The 18,435-nt window shown below is 58.2% G+C and overlaps 3 protein-coding genes across 4 annotated transcripts; 2 read left to right on the forward strand and 1 right to left on the reverse strand.

The window, feature by feature from the left end:
• Nucleotides 1–5,667: 5,667 nt before the first annotated feature.
• On the forward strand, nt 5,668–11,082 carry MFRP (membrane frizzled-related protein). Its single transcript, XM_033861924.2, has 13 exons — nt 5,668–5,966; nt 6,091–6,193; nt 6,306–6,419; nt 6,508–6,669; nt 6,803–7,016; nt 7,435–7,565; nt 7,684–7,809; nt 8,038–8,114; nt 8,479–8,627; nt 9,118–9,248; nt 9,394–9,525; nt 10,121–10,248; nt 10,339–11,082. The coding sequence occupies exons 1-13, from the start codon at nt 5,913–5,915 to the stop codon at nt 10,561–10,563; spliced, it is 1,746 nt and encodes a 581-aa protein (XP_033717815.1). The 5' UTR covers nt 5,668–5,912; the 3' UTR covers nt 10,564–11,082.
• A 462-nt stretch (nt 11,083–11,544) lies between these two features.
• Nucleotides 11,545–13,309, forward strand: C1QTNF5 (C1q and TNF related 5). 2 transcript variants are annotated; one of them, XM_033861926.2, is made up of 2 exons: nt 11,545–12,080; nt 12,381–13,309. In XM_033861926.2, exons 1-2 carry the CDS (start codon nt 11,699–11,701, stop codon nt 12,896–12,898), a joined length of 900 nt encoding a protein of 299 aa, XP_033717817.1. In that variant the 5' UTR covers nt 11,545–11,698; the 3' UTR covers nt 12,899–13,309. The 2 variants fall into 2 exon arrangements, with proteins under 2 accessions (XP_033717817.1, XP_033717816.2); XM_033861925.2 differs by having other exon boundaries at nt 11,840–12,053.
• A 1,620-nt stretch (nt 13,310–14,929) lies between these two features.
• On the reverse strand, nt 14,930–17,732 carry RNF26 (ring finger protein 26). The gene has a single exon (XM_004315240.4). It carries the CDS (start codon nt 17,142–17,144, stop codon nt 15,843–15,845), a length of 1,302 nt encoding a protein of 433 aa, XP_004315288.1. The 5' UTR covers nt 17,145–17,732; the 3' UTR covers nt 14,930–15,842.
• Between the last annotated feature and the right edge of the window lie 703 nt (nt 17,733–18,435).

An 18,435-nucleotide genomic window follows, 5' to 3' on the forward strand; every position in this document is an offset into this window, starting at 1 on the left:
CGCCCTTCTCAGAGCCTCCTGACGTAGGCCCTCTGGACCGAGTTTCTCAGGGATGCCCATGCCACCCCCAGCTCCAGCTCCTCTCGGCATCGGTCTACAGTCCAACCTGGGAGCTGGAGCCTGGGTGTTTGGGGACATCTTGCCTCAGTTGTATGGTTCTTTCCCATGGGCTTGACTCTGCCCTAAGTAGTCGGGCAAAACTCTGTGCTGCCCCCTAGAAAACAGCTGTTCCGCACCAAGGCACGGAGGTCTGTGCGTGGAGCCCTCTGCACACCCACACGGCTGGGCCCCACCTGTGCCCCTCGGAGCCCAGAACTTTCCAGTGTTCCCAGGAAGCATCAGAAAAAGACACCCTGAGTCTAACTGGCCTGACACCCTTCTCCAGGGAAGACCTGTGAACCTGAGCCAAAGGGCTGGTGTACACTTGTTTACTGTGTAAGCAAGAGGAGAAGAATGTGTGATGTACAGTGGAACCTTGTACAGAATAAATAATAGCTTTGAGAAGTAAGTTGGTACGTGATGGAATCTTGATCTGGGACAGGTCTGAACCCAGGAAGCGCTCCTAGCCTATCAGTGGAGATAGTTTACTGCTGCAATCAGATTGTAGATTCCAAGTTCTGGACAAAGTTAACTACCCACTTTTTAGCTTAAACTTCTCAATTCTGTAAAAAAAAAAAAAAAAAAAGCTGGACTAGTACACATTTTGAACACTATATTCCTTATCTGGATTCACTGATACATTAACATTTTGCCACATTTGTTTATGTATACTTTATTCTTTGGGGCAAAACATTTACGGGCAAGGTGTCCTGTCACTTCTAAATACCTCAGTGTGCGTCTCCCACGTAACCACAACCCTGGAATACCTCAGTGTGCGTCTCCCACGTGACCACAACCCTGGCTTCACACCTAAGGAAATCAGCATGTCTAACGGACATCACTTTAAATGGACTGTCTGCTTTTTAACTGCTAGTAGGGGCACTCTGGTGGTTCTCTGTTGACGCACTTGGGTGCCTGTACAGACCTGTGACGAGCTAAGACAGGTTTCTCCAGCAGAGACTGAATACAGCAACGTTTGCTCTTAGAGCAGAGTGGCTATGCCTGGGTGTGGAGTGATCAAGGCTTGGTCCTCAATAAATTAAATGAAAGATCTCAACTTGCCCCACTAATACTGGAAACAGCAGCCTTTACATTAAAGGTGTTGTTCTCTAAAATGGTGTTTTCAAGACATCACCAGATTTAACTCCTTGGAGGGAGGGCCTCGTTGGGGTCCCCAGGGACTTGGCTCCTTGAGTTTTCTCTCAGACTTGTTCAGATTTTCCATTTCTGCCACCAATCCCAGAACTTGGGAAACTTAAGTCACCACCAGTTGAGCTTAAAGTGTTTTATGGGGAATTTTCCTAACTGCCATCCGTGCTCCACACACTGAGAAATCAAGGCCTATCTCTCCTTCCCTTGCTTGTCACTCTCCCTCCCAGGGGCACCTGCTGTCACACTCACCTCCTGGGCTGAGACTGGAGGCGGCCATTTTCGGGGGGGGGTGGCATTTCCCAGAAAGGATTGAAAATAAGAGTGACTCAAGCCTGAGGTTTCTCCCCGGCTTTCCCTGGAAGGGGCCCGATGCAAGAAAAATAATTTCCCCCAAACCACAAGTGAACAGGATCACCTTCAAGATGGAAACATTAGGCTTAGAGCAAAATGGATGGCTGAGCCTCAAATCAGTGTAAGGTGCTGTACCGCTCCTGTGACTAGTTCTTCACTGGAGGTAGAAGCCACCTGTGTGCTTTTGTTGTGTTCCACTGGGGAACAGACTATAACTAACATCGAGGGTGGGGGCTCAGCCCCCTCCACCCTTGCTCCCAGCCCTCCTTTCTGTACTTGTGGTGCTTTCTCATCCCCATGGCAACAGGTCCTAGTGCTGCACAGATCCCCAAACACAACCTGTCCCCGTGTTTCCTTACCCAACAGCTTTGCCTCCTAGCAACTGGGATTTCTTCCCCCATTCCTTGCTGGCATCCCAACAGGCCTCTCCCTAGCGGTGGAGCTCTCCCTGCACCTGTTCTTGTGTGACCTTGAGCAAGAACCTCCCTCCCTCTGGGCCTTAGTGTCTCATCTGTGAATGAGGGAGATTGGACTAGAGGACCTCGAAGGTCTCAGCTCAAGTGTTATTCCAAGTCACTTTTTCCCTAAGTACAAGTCCTACGTTAGAGGACTTGCACACCTCTGATTCCCTGATTCCACGTTGAGAGTTTATACGTTTTAAAGTGATCAGTGCTCAGAAAATGCATACCACTTTCCGTAGGGGTCACCTTCTCCACCTTCTTACCTTGCCAGTGAGGACACGAGCTGTAAAGAAGCCGCGAGTCCACCAGCTCATCGGTGGCGGGGGCAGGACGGAACCCGGGGATCTTGACTCCCCACGCAGATCTCTTTCCATCTGAATACTCTTCCTTTTGGTCGAATAATTGACAGCATTTTGCAGGACATTCTGCAGCAAATTTCCCAACCCCGTGTCTATTATCAACTGAGCTGAACAGCAACGTAACCAGGGAACTCCCTGATTCTACACATGCACACACCCAAGGGCAAAACCAGCACTATCTGTCGCATACCTGGGCCCACACGTCTCTGAGGGTCCCGTCCTTCACTGTTCTAGGGGCACAAACAAGCACCTGTGCAGGAGGCAGGAGACAGCGGAGTCCAAGCGTTCCCAGTCCAAGCAAATTACTTAATCTCTCTGAGCCTCGGTTTCCGCCTCTGTAATCTGAGCATAACAAGAGCTACTCAGAGTTGTGAGTGTTCGGTACATAGTAGGTACTCAACGAATGTCTATTTCCCCCCCCTCACCTCTATTTCCAGTACTGCACCATCAATGCTCCACTAAGATTCTCTTAGTTGGGTGATCCTCAGCAAATGCTGAGTTCCCCTGGCCTCTCAGGGTGCCTCTGACTTTTCAGGAATGTGAAGTAAGTACAGCATCGCCCAAACCACACAGAGTTAGTGAGGCAGAGCCACTGGTTGGGCATTCCAAAGTCAAGGGCTGAGCTTTTCTGATTTCCTGATACTCGGTGTGACCTGCCCCTTGGAGACGGCAGTGGGTTGGCTGGGATGGAGCTGCAGGCATCCGGGCTCCTAGAGACTAAAGATCCAGGAACCAGAGGGTAAGAGTCAAGGGTAGGGGTGGCAATGAACAAGGAGAGGAGAGAGTATTTGACGAATCTCGGGAGGGTGGCGGGGAGTCAAGTCCTAATGCACATCTATAACGCTGGCCCTGGGAGCCAGCAAAAGGAAAGCATTCAGATCAGAGCACAGGCCTGGACAAAGACAGGTAGGGTGGGTACAGTGTGCCAGGGACAAGGAAGAGGCTGGTCTGGCTGGAGTGGAGGGTTGGAGTTGGAGGGCCAGCAGGAGGGAGAGCTAGTGAGCCGGAGTCTAGAAGGTGATAGCTAACCTCAAGCTGGCCTTGCCCCTCCTGGTTATAAAGGGGCCACAGAGGGCTTCCCTGGTGGCACGATGGTTAAGAACCCGCCTGCCAATGCAGGAGACATAGGTTCGATCCCTGGTCCGGGAAGATCCCACATGCCGCGGAGCAATTAAGCCCGTGTGCCACAACTACCGAGTCTGCGCGCTAGAGCCCAGGAGCCACAACCACTGAAGCCCGCGTGCCTACAGCCTGTGCTCTACAACAAGAGAAGCCGCCACAATGAGAAGGCTGCACACCGCAATGAAGATCTAATGCAGCCAAAAATAAATAAATAAAACAAATAAATTAAAAAAAAAAAAAAAAAGGTCGGGGGGAGCCACAGATAGCCAGCCAGGCCGAGTTGCCAGGATCCAAGCTTGCAGGAACAAAAGCAAAAGCCCAGTGGAGCTTCCGGGGGTGTAGAAATCACTTGAGCAAGAAAAGAGGTAACTTCCCTTTGCTTGTTAGTTTTATCCATAGCCGTCAGCAGGAAAGTCCATGCAAACGTCCCCACAGCAGCAAGAAAAGGGAGGGCTGGAGACACAGTGTCCCTGCAGGCAGTGGGGGAGATGGGGAGACCCCCGGAGAAGGAAGAGGCAAGAAGGCCGAGGCCCCGGGGCCTGCAAAGGAAGAAGAGGAAGCCCAAGAGGCAGCCAAGAATGAAGCAAGCAACCTGGAGCTCAATGGCCGCAGGCCTGAAACCTCCCAGGGCTTCACAGCCCAGGCGTCCTCTGCACACATAGCCTGCAGGAGTCCTTGCCCACAGTACCTCTCGCCCCCACTATTCTACACGGTTTATAGAAAGAACATGGAAAATGTAAAAGAAAGGAAAGGAAAAAAAAAGGGAGGGCTTCCCTGGTGGCGCAGTGGTTAAGAACCCGCCTGCCAATGCAGGGGACATGGGTTCGAGCCCTGGTCCGGGAAGATCCCACGTGCCGCAGAGCAACTAAGCCCGTGTGCCACAACTACTGAGCCTGTGCTCTAGAGCCTGCGAGCCACAACTACTGAGCCTGAGTGCCACAACTACTGAAGCCTGCACGTCTAAAACCCGTGCTCTGCAACAGAGAAGCCACCGCAATGAGAATCCTGTGCACTGCAACTAGAGAAAGCCCGTGAGCAGCAACGAAGACCCAACGCAGCCAAAAATAAATAAATAAATATTAAAAAAAAAAAAAAAAAGACATGTGTCAGAGAAAACATGCGCTTTGGATTTACCCAGCCCTGGGTTCAACTCTTGTCTCTGTATCTTGGGGAAGCTGATGTGACCTTGGGAAAGTTACTTAACCTCTCGGAGCCTTCGGCCATCATTTGTAAAATGGTTATGCTACCTCACAGAGTGATTCAAGGAGAGAAACTGCACGTAGGACCTCTGGTCCAGGGCCTAATACGTAACAGACATTCTACAAACAGTAGCCAGAAATATTATGCTGCCTCCCCACCTCCTGCCCTACCCAACTCAGCGTGAGCACGGCTAACACAAAACAGATTAACCAGCCCTTTCCCTTCTCCCCGAGGACAGCTGCGCCAGGCTGGGATTTTCCGAGAGAACTTCGCTCGTGGAGAAGGAGAGTCACGGAGTGATGTAGTTTGCAGAGGGCAGGCTTTCTATCCTGCAACAGCAGATGGTACCACCTGCCGGTCCACAGCCCATCTGAAGGGCCAGCCCTGACCGACCCGTCCAAGGCCTTGGGCAGCGTCACCTCCTCCACTGCCCTTTCTCCTACGGGCTGAGGCAGCCAACCCCTCAAGCTCCCCGACTCACATCAGCACAGACACGAGCAGCCCAGAAAGACTTATCTCCTTGTCCCAGGCACCCAGGTGCTTTAGGGGAACTTCCAAAGACCCAGCTTGGCTAATGCCTCGGTCGCCCTGATGGCCAGGAGCGATGGGCTGCTGGTCTGTCCAGGACCTTGAGGACTCACAGGCCTTGAAGCTGCCAAACCGTCACACCTGGCTTCGAAGGCTCCCTCGTGCCTGTAAAACTGCCCCACTGTCTCCCTTCCTTCCCAGCACCCCTCAGACACTCACTCAGCACCTCAGTGAGGTTAGGAGACGGGGTGGCCAGCTCCCTGGTCACACCCCCGACGGAGCACCGAGCTTCCTCCACGGGGTGTTCTCAGCCTGCGCCTTTAAGGACCGCTGCTCTGTGCCAGGGTCTCGACCTCGGCATCCTCAGCTGAGTTGGATTAAGGGACCATTTCATGCCGCTGCGAATTCCTTCTGCCTGCTGTCCCTTCCCCCACACAGAGACAGAATAGCCAGTAGCCAGAACCAGCCTGGAACCAGTCTGCCCAGGGCAGCGGGAGAGCTGGTCTAGCCTGGCAGCCCTCGTCCTCAGGGAGCGGAGCAGAGGCTGCCCCTTTGAGAGGCGGCCTCGGGGCAGGGAGCGGGCCCTCTGGGGTCTTGGGCTGTCGCAGGGACTCGAGAAAGCCATGCAGAGCCTAGAGCCATGAAGGACTGCTCAGACATCATCCTCTGCGTGGAGGCGACAGAGCTGAGCAAGGTAAGGGTCATACAGGACCACTCCCGCAAGACCCAGATGCCCACCTAGGGCTGGCAGTGCCCAGTGAACACACCTGCCAGGCAGTGCTGCCACCGGCCCTCAGCCCTCAAGTCTCTCCCTTCAGACTGAATTCTGCAATCCTGCTTTTGAGCCTGAATCAGGGCCACCTTGCCCCCTACCCAGCCTCCAGGAGGACGCCAGCTGCAGCACCCGAGCTCCCTGGCATGGTAACCATCTCACGGGGTGAGCTGGGTAGGACAGAAAGGCCCAGCGGCTAAGGGCTGTGTGAGAGATGCCCAAGCGAAAGGGCTCTCAAAAGCCCACCCCGCCTGCCCGCAGGTCGGCGTCCCCGAGGGCTGCAGCCTGACTGCCACTTCTCCTGGCTGTGTGTCCTCCTGCTGGCCAGCCTGCTGCTGTTGCTGCTGGGGCTGCTGGTGGCCATCATCCTGGCCCGTAAGTTCCCAAGGCCTCCATGAGTCTCCCATGCCCTGCAAGAGATCCAGCACCTCTGAATCCCACTCCCCCGTCTTCCCGCCTCCAGAACTGCAGGCTACAGCCGCGTCCGGGCCCTCCCATCATCCACTGCCTTCCCAAGGCCTCACCACCATTGGCTCCACCCCCACTCCCATCCCCACCACCTCTCAGGCAACTGGGACCCCTAAAGGGCAACCGGAGGCAGGCGTGAGCCCCGCACCCCAGTCGAGTGAGTACTACGGGGCAGATCTTCCCGGAGAAGGGCCCAAGATGGCAGGGGGGAGGGGAGGCCGGGAAGAGGCATCTTATAAAAACAAGTCTCTCTCCTTTTGACCTCTGAACTCTAACCTCCGTCCCTGCAGCCTGTGGGGGCCTCCTTCCTGGCCCAAGGGGCTTCTTCAGCAGCCCCGACTACCCAGACCCTTACCCACCCAACGCCCACTGCGTGTGGCATATCCAAGTGGCCACAGACCATGCAATACAGCTCAAGATCGAAGCTCTCAGCGTGGAGAGTGTGGCCTCCTGTCTTTTTGATCGCTTGGAAATCTCCCCCGAGCCTGAAGGCCCCCTCCTCAGGTGGGTCCCTCTGCCCCCAGGAGATCCCACCCCCCTCCTGAACCACTGTCTGGAGGGCAGAACCAGGGAACTGCAGTGGGAAATTCTTGACTGGGAGGAAACGGAGAGACTTGGCCTCTGGGCCCAGCTCTGCCACCATCTTGCTGTATGACCTTGGGAAGGTCACTTCCCCTCTCTGACCTTGGTTTCCAAATCTGGAAATTGGAACTCCCACATATCTTTCCCATGGATGAATGCCTCAAGAATGGACGTGCAGGAGCTAGGGAGGTCAGAGCTCTGCTGGAAATGAAAGGAACCTTTTGGACACATCGTCCCCAGGACGGGGCTTGAGGGAAGAGGACCGCAGGGCCCAGGCAGGCTCCACTCTGGCTGGCCCTGAGCTCTGAGCCTCCGTCACTCCCAATCTGGCTTCTTGCAGAGTGTGTGGGAGGGTGCCTCCCCCGACACTCAACACCAATGCCAGCCACCTCCGCGTGGCCTTCGTCTCCGACAGCAGCGTGGAAGGATCTGGCTTCCATGCCTGGTACCAGGCCGTGGCCCCCGGTCATGGTGAGTGTTTTCCCGCCAGGTCCCCAGCTACCTGTCAACTGTCCGCTTCCAGCCACTCCCAGCCCTGCAAAAGGGGTAGAGATTCTAGGGGGTTCTGAATCCAGATGCCCGCCCCCAGGGAGCTGTGCCCACGATGAGTTCCCCTGCGACCAGCTCGTCTGCCTGCTACCCGACTCGGTGTGCGACGGCTTTGCCAGTTGCGCTGATGGCAGTGACGAGGCCAACTGCAGCGCCAAGTTCTCGGGTAAGGGCCCGGCCAGCCTCAGGGCGGGTACTGTCCTCAGGCATCTGATCCAGGTTCAGGCTGGCCTCCCCAGGCCTGGCCCAGCTCCAAACCTGCCTGGTCATTCTTCTGGCCCAGAACTTGCCTCCCCACGGGCACAGCCAAAACTCTTCGCTGCCATCCCTGCTGGCCCTACCGGGCGAAGGCACAGACCCTGGCAAACTCATGAGCCCCTCCTCCTCTCTACAGGGTGTGGGGGGAACCTGACTGGGCTCCAGGGCACTTTCTCTGCTCCCAGCTACCTGCAGCAGTACCCTCACCAACAGGTAAGCCAGCGCTCCATAGGGAGGGTGGTGCAGCCCGCGTGGGCACACCTGAGCGTCCGGGTTAGTGCGACTGAGAACAGCATGGCAGAGGCTGCCTTGTACTTGGGAAGGTCAGAGATCAAGCAGGCAGGAAGAGAACAGTATTAAGTGCTTACTAGGTATCCATGTTCCCGTGCTGGGTAAGCTTATCTCTGAGACCAGATAAGTTAAAGGCCCTTCCTGATGATGCAAGCAGTGTGGGCAGGGCCCACCCACTCCCTACCCGGCCTGCAGCAGGGGGAAGCCCATCTGGAGCTCAAGCCTGGAGGCCCCGATTGGGACAGAAGAAGGAACCCATAAATTACTCCACCTGTGCCTCCCCCAGCTTTGCACCTGGCACATCTCGGTGCCCGCTGGACATGGCGTCGAACTGCTGTTCCACAACTTCAGCCTGGAAGCTCAGGACGAGTGCAAGTTTGACTACGTGGAAGTGTATGAGACCCGCAACTCAGGGGCCCTCAGCCTCCTGGGCAGGTACTGGCGGAGCCAGCGGGGAGGAGCTGAGGATAAACCCCATCCTCCAGAGGCCGAGGTCAAGGCTTCCTACAAACCCGCCCACACACGCACTAGCTTCATTGTCTTCTCCTGCGCCAAGCTGGAGGTCCCCGCACTGTCACCCTGAAAAAGGCTCGTCCTTCCTCACCTTCGTACCTGTCCCTCTCACCTTTGCTCCTTACATCACCTCCTCCAGGAGGCTCTCCCCGTCCCAGCTCTCCCACCTGCCCGGTCTATTTATAGCTTCCCCCAGAACCCTCACTGATTCTCCCCAGGTCGAAGGGGCTCCAGTTCAAGCAGTTTGTTTCGTTTGTTTAGTACTTTGTCTCCTGAACATGTGTGTCTTCCTCTCCAGTCCCATGAGTCAGTGACTATGCCTCCCATCCCCTCTGGCATCGCCCAGAGCACCCAGCTCCATGCCGCGTCTGCGGGGGGGCCCCGTGCCAGGACTGCTGTCTGCTTTGGGCAGGTTCTGTGGAGCAGAGCCGCCTCCGCGCCTCATCTCCTCGCACCACCAGCTGGCTGTGCTCTTTAGGACAGAACATGGCATCAGCATCGGGGGCTTCTCGGCCACCTACCGGGCCCTCAATGCCACAGAGAGTAGGTGGCCCTGGGCGAGTGAGTGTGGGCAGTGGAGGCACCTCCAGGAGAACAGGGAAGGGCTCTGGACCCTGGTCAGGGCACTGTGAAGGCAGTGGGGGTACAGGCATGTCCCAGGGCACTGCCATGCCCCCTGTGCCTGCAGACCCCTGTGGGCCCGGAGAGTTCTCCTGCCGGGATGGAGGGTGTAAGAATCTGCAGTGGATGTGTGGCATGTGGAGAGACTGCACAGAGAGCAGCGATGACAACTGCAGCATCCCCTTGCTCCCACCCCCAGGTGAGGAGCCTGCCCCAGGGCACCGCAAGGGGGGCTGGCAGGCCTGAGCGGGCTGGGTGCCCATCCCTAGAAACCCACTGGCACGTGTCATAACAGCCATCCCTATCTTCCCTGATGGGGTGGGGGGGCCCAGTAGCCTGACTCTGGACCACTCCACCAAATACTGGAGGGATTCTCCCCCAGGAGTGGCAAGGGTACTTAGTGTCACCCCCGAGGGAAATGGGAATCTGGGAGTTGATGGTTGAGGCTTCAAGAGCCCATCCAGCCTTGTCACACAGAGAGGCCCTCTCCAGGGCCCACCTCGGAGATGGGGGGAGAGCGGGGGAGCTCCTTCCAGATGCCCTGGTCCGGCCAATGTTGGTGCCCCTAGCTCCCTGAGATCATAGACGTGCCTGCATGATGCCCAGGGCTGGCGAATGATGCCTGGAGTAGGCTCTCAAGGAAAACAGGAATCCTCGACATGGATAAAGCATCTCTCTGTGTTATCTCCTTTGATTCTCCCCGTCTGACCCATAGGGAGCGCTTAGGTGACTTGTCCCAGCTCACACAGCCAGTGAGTATTCCCCAGAGTGACCCTCCCCTCCCACCCCTGCAGAGCTGGCCTGTGAACCTGTCCAGGTGGAGATGTGCATCGGTCTGAGCTACAACACCACGGCTTTCCCTAACATCTGGGTGGGCATGGCCACCCAGGAGGAGGTGGTGGAGGTCCTCAGAGGTTACAAGGTGCTCCAGGGAGAGATAAGGAGGAACCCCCAGGGAGGGGAGGGAACTGGGGGAGCAGGGTGCCTGAGGGCTGGTCTCCTCCTTCCACAGAGCCTGACAAGCCTGCCCTGCTACCAGAATTTCCGGAGGCTCCTTTGTGGGCTACTTGTGCCCCACTGCACCCCGCTAGGCAGTGTCCTTCCCCCTTGCCGCTCTGTCTGCCAGGAGGCAGAGCGCCAGTGCCAGTCTGGCCTGGCACTACTGGGCACCCCCTGGCCCTTTAACTGCAACAGGCTGCCTGAGGCAGCTGGCTTGGAGGCTTGTGCCCAGCCCTGACCCTGAGGCGGGCCCCTGCCCTCTGCTGCCCAGCCTCCTTTGCCTACCAGGGTGGGCAGGCAGGGGAGCAAAGGAAGGGGACCAGCATGGGACTCTGCCCATCCCCTCTGGGTCCTCCCAGGGAGGGGAAGAGGAGTCCTCAGCGGGGCTAACCGGACCCTCCCACCCTGCCAGATCCTTCCCTATCCTTTTATTTGCCCCAGCTGCTGCAAACAGCTGGCCTGACTCCACACTGTACCAGTGATCATCTAGATTGCTTCCCACCCAAGCCTCTGACCCCAATTTCCCACCTTCTACCTTCCTCATCTCCATCTGCTTTTTCAGGCTCTCTACCACCCTCTTTCTCACTTTTTCATTTATTCCAAAAAAAAATGTATCCAGTGCCTAGTCATGTGGCAGCCCCTATTCTGAGCCCTGATCTACTGGATCCCCAGTAGACAACTGGGGATCCAGTTGTCTACTGCTTCTAGAACCGTCCACCCTCGGTTCTCAGCTTCTATTTCTCCTGGACTAGAGTGTTGTCTTTGATCTCCGTCGTGGCACCATCTCTCCTTCCAGCTCCTTGGAGCTGTAGATGCCCTGAGCGTCTGTTTCTCATGGTTCTGCCTCTGCGCCCGCCTCAAATCTCTCCCTCCTTTCTCCACCAAACTTTGGCCGGCCGCCGGGCGACACCACGAGTTATTTCCCTGCTATTTCCCGGCCCGGGCTCTTGGCCCCTGAACAACTGGTTTCCTCTTGGAGTCTGGGAGGAGCAGAGCAGAGCCGGCAAGGAACGAACCGGGACCAGGGGGACGCCTAGGGCAGGGGGCGCCTGGCTAGAGAGAAGCGCAGGGAAGGAAGGTAGCAAGCAGGAGTCAACTGGAGGGTCCGGAGTAGCGAGAGACCCGAAGGAGGCCACAGAGAGAGCGAGCAGCCCCGGGAGCCGGGAGGGGGGTGAGTCTGGTCGCGAAGGGGGGGGGGGGGCGGGGAAATGGGGATGGGGGAGGGGACTGTGGGAAAGACTGGGCGCCGGCCCGGGGTGGTGGTGGGGAGAGGGCCGGCCTCTCCTTCCCCCTGCGCAGTGCTCTCGGGGTTCTTGGGTCTAGGGGCGCCCCATTCTTCGTCCCCTCGAGGCCACTCAGCCTCACTCAGGGACATGGCAGTGGGGTGGGGACCGAGCCGGCTGCGCCGGGGCGGGGACCGAGGCAGGTCCCAGGATTCTGGGTCCCGACTCCTGTCCTGCCCAGCCCACAGACGACCAGAGGCCCGCGGCGTCCGGGCTCCGCGTGCCAGCGCCATGAGGCCGCTCCTCGCTCTGCTGCTCCTGGGCTTGGCGGCCGGCTCGCCCCCGCTGGACGACAACAAGATCCCCAGCCTGTGCCCGGGGCACCCCGGCCTCCCCGGCACGCCGGGCCACCATGGCAGCCAGGGTCTGCCCGGCCGCGACGGCCGCGACGGCCGCGACGGCGCCCCCGGCGCTCCGGGAGAGAAAGGCGAGGGCGGGAGGCCGGGTAAGAAGCGCCTCCGCTGGGAGGCTGGTAAGAGTGCGGCCCCTCTCCTGCTCCCAGGGGCCCGGGGCTCGGGGTTGCCGCTAGGGGACGCCGCTCCCGTCCCCGTCCGACCCGGCCGGAGCCGGGAGAGAGGGACTCAGCTGCGGGAGCCAGAACCCCTGGGACCCTCAGATCTGCCCCAAGGCCTGCAGGAAGCGTGGAGCGGGTCCTGGGGCGCAGGGCGGCCCCGCCCGGGAAGGGGCAGCTGGGAGGCTGAGGGAGGATGCTGGAGGCCCGCGGCGGGCGCGCCCTAACTGCTCCGCTTTCCCCCCACCCCCACCCCTGCAGGCCTCCCAGGGCCGCGTGGGGAGCCCGGGCCGCGAGGAGAAGCAGGCCCCGTGGGGGCGGCCGGGCCGGCAGGCGAGTGCTCGGTGCCTCCGCGCTCCGCCTTCAGTGCCAAGCGCTCAGAGAGCCGGGTGCCCCCGCCGTCGGACGCGCCCCTACCCTTCGACCGCGTGCTGGTGAATGAGCAGGGACATTACGACGCCGTCACCGGCAAGTTCACCTGCCACGTGCCCGGGGTCTACTACTTCGCCGTCCACGCCACCGTCTACCGGGCTAGCCTGCAGTTCGATCTGGTCAAGAATGGAGAGTCCATCGCCTCTTTCTTCCAGTTCTTCGGGGGGTGGCCCAAGCCAGCCTCGCTCTCCGGGGGCACCATGGTGAGGCTGGAGCCCAAAGACCAGGTGTGGGTACAGGTGGGCGTGGGTGACTATATTGGCATCTACGCCAGCATCAAGACAGACAGCACCTTCTCTGGATTTCTAGTGTATTCTGACTGGCACAACTCCCCAGTCTTCGCTTGATGCCCACTGGAAAGTGAGCGCACGCTGTCTCTCGAAGGGCAGGAGGGCATGACACTGACAGCCACGTCATCCAGGAGGGCTGGCCCCCCTGGAATGTTGTGAATGACCGCGGAGGTGGGGTGGGGGCCTCTCCGTTCTGCTGCAGGCAGGGGATGGGGACAGAGGCTGAGATCAGGGCTGGCAGCACGGGGCAGTGGCTGGATTTCTGCCCTAGACCAAAGGAGTGCTGGCAGGCAGCGTGCTGGCGGTGTGCTGGCAGGTGTGAGTCCCCGCAGTTGCTCTGGCCCAGGACCCCAAGGTGGGGTGCTCCCTTCCCAGTCCTCTGCTTCTCTGGGTCTTCCCTCATCCCTCCTGCTCCTGGGCCCTTTTCTCAGAGATCATTCAATAAATCTTAAAACAACAACAACAAAAACCCTCTTACTGGCTTCAGCCTTTCTTCTTTACTGGTGGGGATGCCCTGATTCTGAGAATGGGGAGAAGAGGGAGGACGGTGGGTGGGGAGGGTGCTCAGGCAGAAGGGAGGGCTCTTGGGCTGGATGGAGCTATGGGCCAGGAGATACAGGAAGCAGGCCCAGGTGAAGGACAGGCCGCTCCACAGACCTGCTGGGTAAGCGGTGGAGGTTGTGAACGGGAGCCCCTGCTGAGGAGGGTGTCCTGGTGTCAGACTTTGGCCACCCAGAAGGAGGAGCCCTTTTTCTAACTCAGAGATGTCATATGAACTGGGTGGGACTTCACCACACACAACCCTGCCCTGACCAACAGAAAGGAAGCCAGGATTTTCATTCATGGCTGCTCTGGCTACTTGCCTGGTCCCTAGATGACTGGAAAGCTTCTCTGTCCCCCATGCCAGGGGAGTGGAGTGTCCCTGGGTGTCTAGAGATGTCATCTTGGAGATGGCCACGAGAGGGCAGCCCAGTTCCAGGATGCAGCAATGACCCTAGGTAGCTGAGCTCCTGACTGCTAAGGTGGTTAGGGGGAGGAAGGGTATTGAGCTCCGCCAGTGGGACTCCAGATGGGGGTGGAGGAAAAGGGGTTATTTGCTCCCAGCTCAGGAAGTTTATCTTCTCTCATAAAATGTTTATCCTCACATTAAACAGAGACTGGAAGGAACCAAGCCTCCCCTTGCTCAGCTCCCTCTCCAGGGTTGGGGGAAGGGGAAAAAAGAGCCCTTACTCAGGCCTCCCAACTCCAAGGTGCATGTGGGGAACAGTCACTCACTGAACCGGGCCACACCACTCAGTCTGAGGCTAGCCGCAAAGCCCCTCCAAGGCTCCTCTCCTTGCCCCACCCCCGACCCGAAGACTAACAAACCCGGGCTGGCCCGCCCACATCAGCTCAGGCTCTCAACCCAAGAGAAAGTGGAGGGGCCTCTCCTCGGAGTTTCTTCCCATCTACCGCTTTCCCCTCCCCCACCCCCTTCCAGAAGGCTGTCCCTGGCATCACGCTCCTAGATTTAACATACAATTATGGGGTAGTGTCCCCCCCCTCTCTTGCAGGTCATGTGAGGATGGATATGACCAATGGCGACTGGACCCAGTGAGCTAGAGACAGGCCTCCCAGCTGTCCACCAGGAGGCCCCACAGCCATACTCCAGCCCATCACAGCGCCATTCTATGCCAAGAGTCACAACGACAAGCACCAACTCCTCCAGGGATCTGAGGGCAGGTTGGACTCCAGGCAGTAGGAACCCCAAGTTCCCTCCTGGGAAGAGTGGCACCAGAGGAAAAGCTGGGAGGGCTGACCCAAAGGGTGAGCAAGTTCACACTCCTCTCTCCTAGGGCTAATTCTGGAAAGATAGAAAAGATGAGAGCTTTCCAAAAGCTGTGCACGTGAGAGGGCACAAATCAGACAGGGTGAAAGCAAAGCCAGCCACACCTGGCAGGGGCTCTCCCCAAGGCATCCTATCTTATCTCTCTGCCAGGTCCCCCACCAACCACACTTGTGACTCCGGCAGGACCGAAGGACACTGCTGCAGCATCCGTCACCCTAACCGACGGCTCGCCCTTGCAAGGATGCACACAGAGGCCGTCAGAGCTGTAACAGAACTTCATTCATTGGATCCTGGGCCAGACAGACACCTCAGGGACCTGCATGCCTCTCGGCCCTGGCCCCTTCTGTATTTGGACCCTAATGAAATGTGCACAGTCTGCCCTCCCTGATGCCAGGGAGAGAGGAACAGAAGGGGAATGCCTTCTCACTCTGCGATGTGGGGAGTGAAAGGCATAGGAGTAGAAATCTGGCTATCCCCCCTGCAGTTCCCAGTGGTGCTGGGGTGTCAGAGGGCACATGGTCCCAAAGCCAGGTGCAAACACACACACACCTGGGGGTTAATTCTCATCCCAGCTGTTGGGTCAGGTCAGAAGGGAGCCTCGTAAGATCATGACTGGTAGAAGGAGCTCTAAGGGCACCTGAGAGATACTACCCCCAAAGCCTGCCAGAGCACAGGGGCTCCAGCTGAAAGCAAATGTTCAAGATCATTCCAAGGCCCTTGAGTTGCCACAACACCCAAATGACACTGATGTGTGTGGCTGCAGAAGCGGGGGAGGAAGTGGGAAGGGAGCAGGGAGAGAACCTGCAAATCCCCAACAGAACCACCAGAAGCGGAGAGGGGGAGCCCCACACGCGGGTATCTGGGTGGGCCCTGGCAAGGTGGAGGGGAGTCCACAGAGAACAGTCTCAGGGCCTCGCAGAGTGACACACTCACCACCCTCGGCATCACTGGGACCCACTGGGTAAGGATAAGCTGTTACCCTGCCCCCAGCCAAGCCACCGTCTTCCAGAGTTTCCCATCTCCATGTCCTGGACGTATGGCTCCGAGGCTCGGCAGGACGGCCATAGCGGCAGGAGGGGCTTCAGGCTGGGACCCAGAGATCAGGTGGGAATGCTGTCCTAGCGCAGGTGGCTGTGTGGAGCGTGGAGGGATGGGCAGGCGGGGAGGGAGTCTTCAGAGGTAGACGTTGAGGGTCTGCAGGATGCCCCGGCGGCACAGTGGGCAGTTGCGGTGGTAGACAGGGTGGCGCATCAGGATCTCAGTGCAGGCCTGGCAGAGGCACAGGTGCCGACAAGGCAGAAGCAGCACCGTCTTGCTCTGGTCCTGGCAGATGACGCACTTCTTCCGCTCCTCTTGCTCCTTCAGCAATTTCCATGGGTCTTGCCCAGTTACAGGCTCCTCCACATTGAGCCTCTCCCGGCCCCGGGCAGCTGTCACTCTGGCCATCCTGACCTCCTCTTCTTCTGCCTCTGATCTGGGCCCAGCTTCAGGAAGAGCGTCCTGTCGCCAGGTCCTGGCTGAGGGCACCCTCCTAGGGCCACCCTGGGGGGCCCCAGGGGCCCCTCCCCGGTTAGGCCAGCTCGCCAGCTGCAGGCTACGGCTCCAGACTCGGCGCCAGGTCTCCAAGCCCAGTGCTAAGCGAGAGAGCCGCACAACATCCTCTCTGAGCCGGTGGTAGGATGGCCGGGCATGGAGCTGACTGAGCGCCTGGGTGGCCAGCCTCAGGGTGAGGTCCGGGTGCAACAGAGTCACTGTCACTGCCAGCACGCAAGCCAGCAGCACCAGGCCAGTGACATTGACAAGCACAAAGCTGGCCAGGAGGCGGGCAGCGGAGGCCAAGAGCTCCAGTACCAGTTGGCAGGGGGTCCAGAGGAGGATGGACATGGCCACAGCACTGCTGGAAATGTGGGCTAGGAAAGCAGCCACTACATCCGTCATCCTCCACAGCGGTCCCATCACTGCATCCCACAGGGCCAGCACCAGGGAGAAGAGGTTCTGAGTGCCAATGAGGCAGATGTTGACCAGGCTATTGATCACATAGGCCACCAGGCTCATGGTGATGCCACAGACGTCACAGACCTGGCGCAGCAAAGCATGGCCATTGGAGACCATATTGAGGACACCCCGGTGCAGGATCTCCCGGCTCCTAAGCGCCCCGTGGGAGGCCAGGTGCCCCAGGAGCTTTAAGCTCTCCAGGCCAGAACAGCAGCTGTATAGTACGGTACACAAGGCCTGAAAGCCCCCAAAGGTGAAGGGAACCACGGCTTCGATGAAGGCCAGCAGTGACAGCAAGACTCCACGGCCCAAGTGCAGAAGACTAGTCAGTACCGTATGTGGCAGGTTGTAGATGAAGGCCAGGAGCCAGGCCAGGGAAGCCAGGAGGGAGGACACCAGCAGGAAGTTGAGGTCCAACACCAAGGTCAGCACATCCAGCAACAGGCCCACCCCATTCACTACCAGGTACACAGCCTCCATGATAGGGCTATGCGGGTTAGTCCAAAAGGAAGTCTGGCTCCCGGTTGAGGGGGGTGTCAGGGCTGTCAATATTTGGGGGAAGGAGGAGGTCGGGGATTAATTTGGAAGGGAAGTGAGCAGTCTCCAATACAGGGAGAATCTGAGGAAGAAGTGGGTTAGAAGGAAGTGGAGTCTCAACGGAGGGAAAGGGGGCCAGATGCCGGTCCGGGAGCCCCAAAGGCGGGCTCTTTGGGAGGAAATAGCCCAAACATCTCTAAAGTGGAGGTGATCCCGGGCTGGAGGAGAAACCTCAGCTTTGGAGGCCTGGTGGTGGCATACCACGACCAGGCAATGGGTCAGACCGAGAGGAGACCGGGAACGGAAGGGATCGGGCCAGGCCGGGGCCGGGTGGGGGCGGCGCAGGCTGGGCGCGGGCTCGCGGTCCAGCTACGCAGGTGCCTCTGTCCCCGCCCGGCCCCCGTCCTCTGGGCTCGCGGCGCTTCGCGCCCAAGGGAGCAGCGGGGAAGGGAACGAGCCTCAGCAAACCCCAGGCGCGGCCTCTACTCCGCTGGGCGCCGCCATCTTGTGTGCTACCGGGTGGGGCAAAAGGCGTAACAAGGAGGGAGGGACGACGAACTCTGACCAATCGGTGAGGCCCAAGCGCAGGAAACATCGAGCACTCATTGGTCCGTTTGAACGGCGCCCAAACATATTTAGTACTTTAAGGGGTGGGGGGGAACAGATTGAAATCCCCGCCCCCTTGAGGCGAGGATTGGTCAATTGAAGGGCAGAGGTGAACTTGCCCCCCTAGCCCCGCCCCCTAAAGGAGCAGGACTTTGGACCGGGATAATGTGGGCGCTGTTCTTTTCACTTGGCCTCCAGCCTTGATTTGTTTAGGTGCGGGTTGGCGGTCACTGCCTCTGAGCTGGGCTCTAAGATTGCACCGCCTCCGCAGCCTCAGACTCAGTCGTTCGTCCTCCTCCATTCATCCATTTATTCCGTCGTTTATTGAGCCTGCTACAAATGCAAATGAGGATTTGTATTTGTACAAATGAGGATACAAAAAATGTTTAAGACGTGCCTGCTCACAAGTAGTTCAAGGGGAAACAGATTGTGATAGGGGATTCCCAAAGTGCTATTTTCAAACTGTTTCCTCAAGCTCTATCACGTTTTCTCAGCATCCTCAGGAGATTACCTCATTGTCAGTGAGAAAAAGAGGTCACATGCCGGAAATAGCTCACCCTCCTAGCCCAGGCCCTACTAATTTGTTTACTTGAACGCTCTAGTTAGATATCTGCCTGGGCATCCTTAG

This window comes from Tursiops truncatus, chromosome 8 (genome assembly GCF_011762595.2).
Source record: "Tursiops truncatus isolate mTurTru1 chromosome 8, mTurTru1.mat.Y, whole genome shotgun sequence".
Taxonomy (NCBI): domain Eukaryota; kingdom Metazoa; phylum Chordata; class Mammalia; order Artiodactyla; family Delphinidae; genus Tursiops; species Tursiops truncatus.

Excerpts from the sequence above, each read along its gene's own strand:
- RNF26 (XM_004315240.4), bottom strand. The coding sequence starts at position 17,144 with ATGGAGGCTGTGTACCTGGTAGTGAATGGGGTGGGCCTGTTGCTGGAT.
- MFRP (XM_033861924.2), top strand. The coding sequence starts at position 5,913 with ATGAAGGACTGCTCAGACATCATCCTCTGCGTGGAGGCGACAGAGCTG. Across the intron at positions 7,566-7,683 it reads GGCCGTGGCCCCCGGTCATG|GGAGCTGTGCCCACGATGAG; the intron begins GTGAGTGTTTTC and ends GCCCGCCCCCAG. Across the intron at positions 8,628-9,117 it reads GCCCTCAGCCTCCTGGGCAG|GTTCTGTGGAGCAGAGCCGC; the intron begins GTACTGGCGGAG and ends TGCTTTGGGCAG.
- C1QTNF5 (XM_033861926.2), top strand. The coding sequence starts at position 11,699 with ATGGCAGTGGGGTGGGGACCGAGCCGGCTGCGCCGGGGCGGGGACCGA. Across the intron at positions 12,081-12,380 it reads GCGCCTCCGCTGGGAGGCTG|GCCTCCCAGGGCCGCGTGGG; the intron begins GTAAGAGTGCGG and ends CCACCCCTGCAG.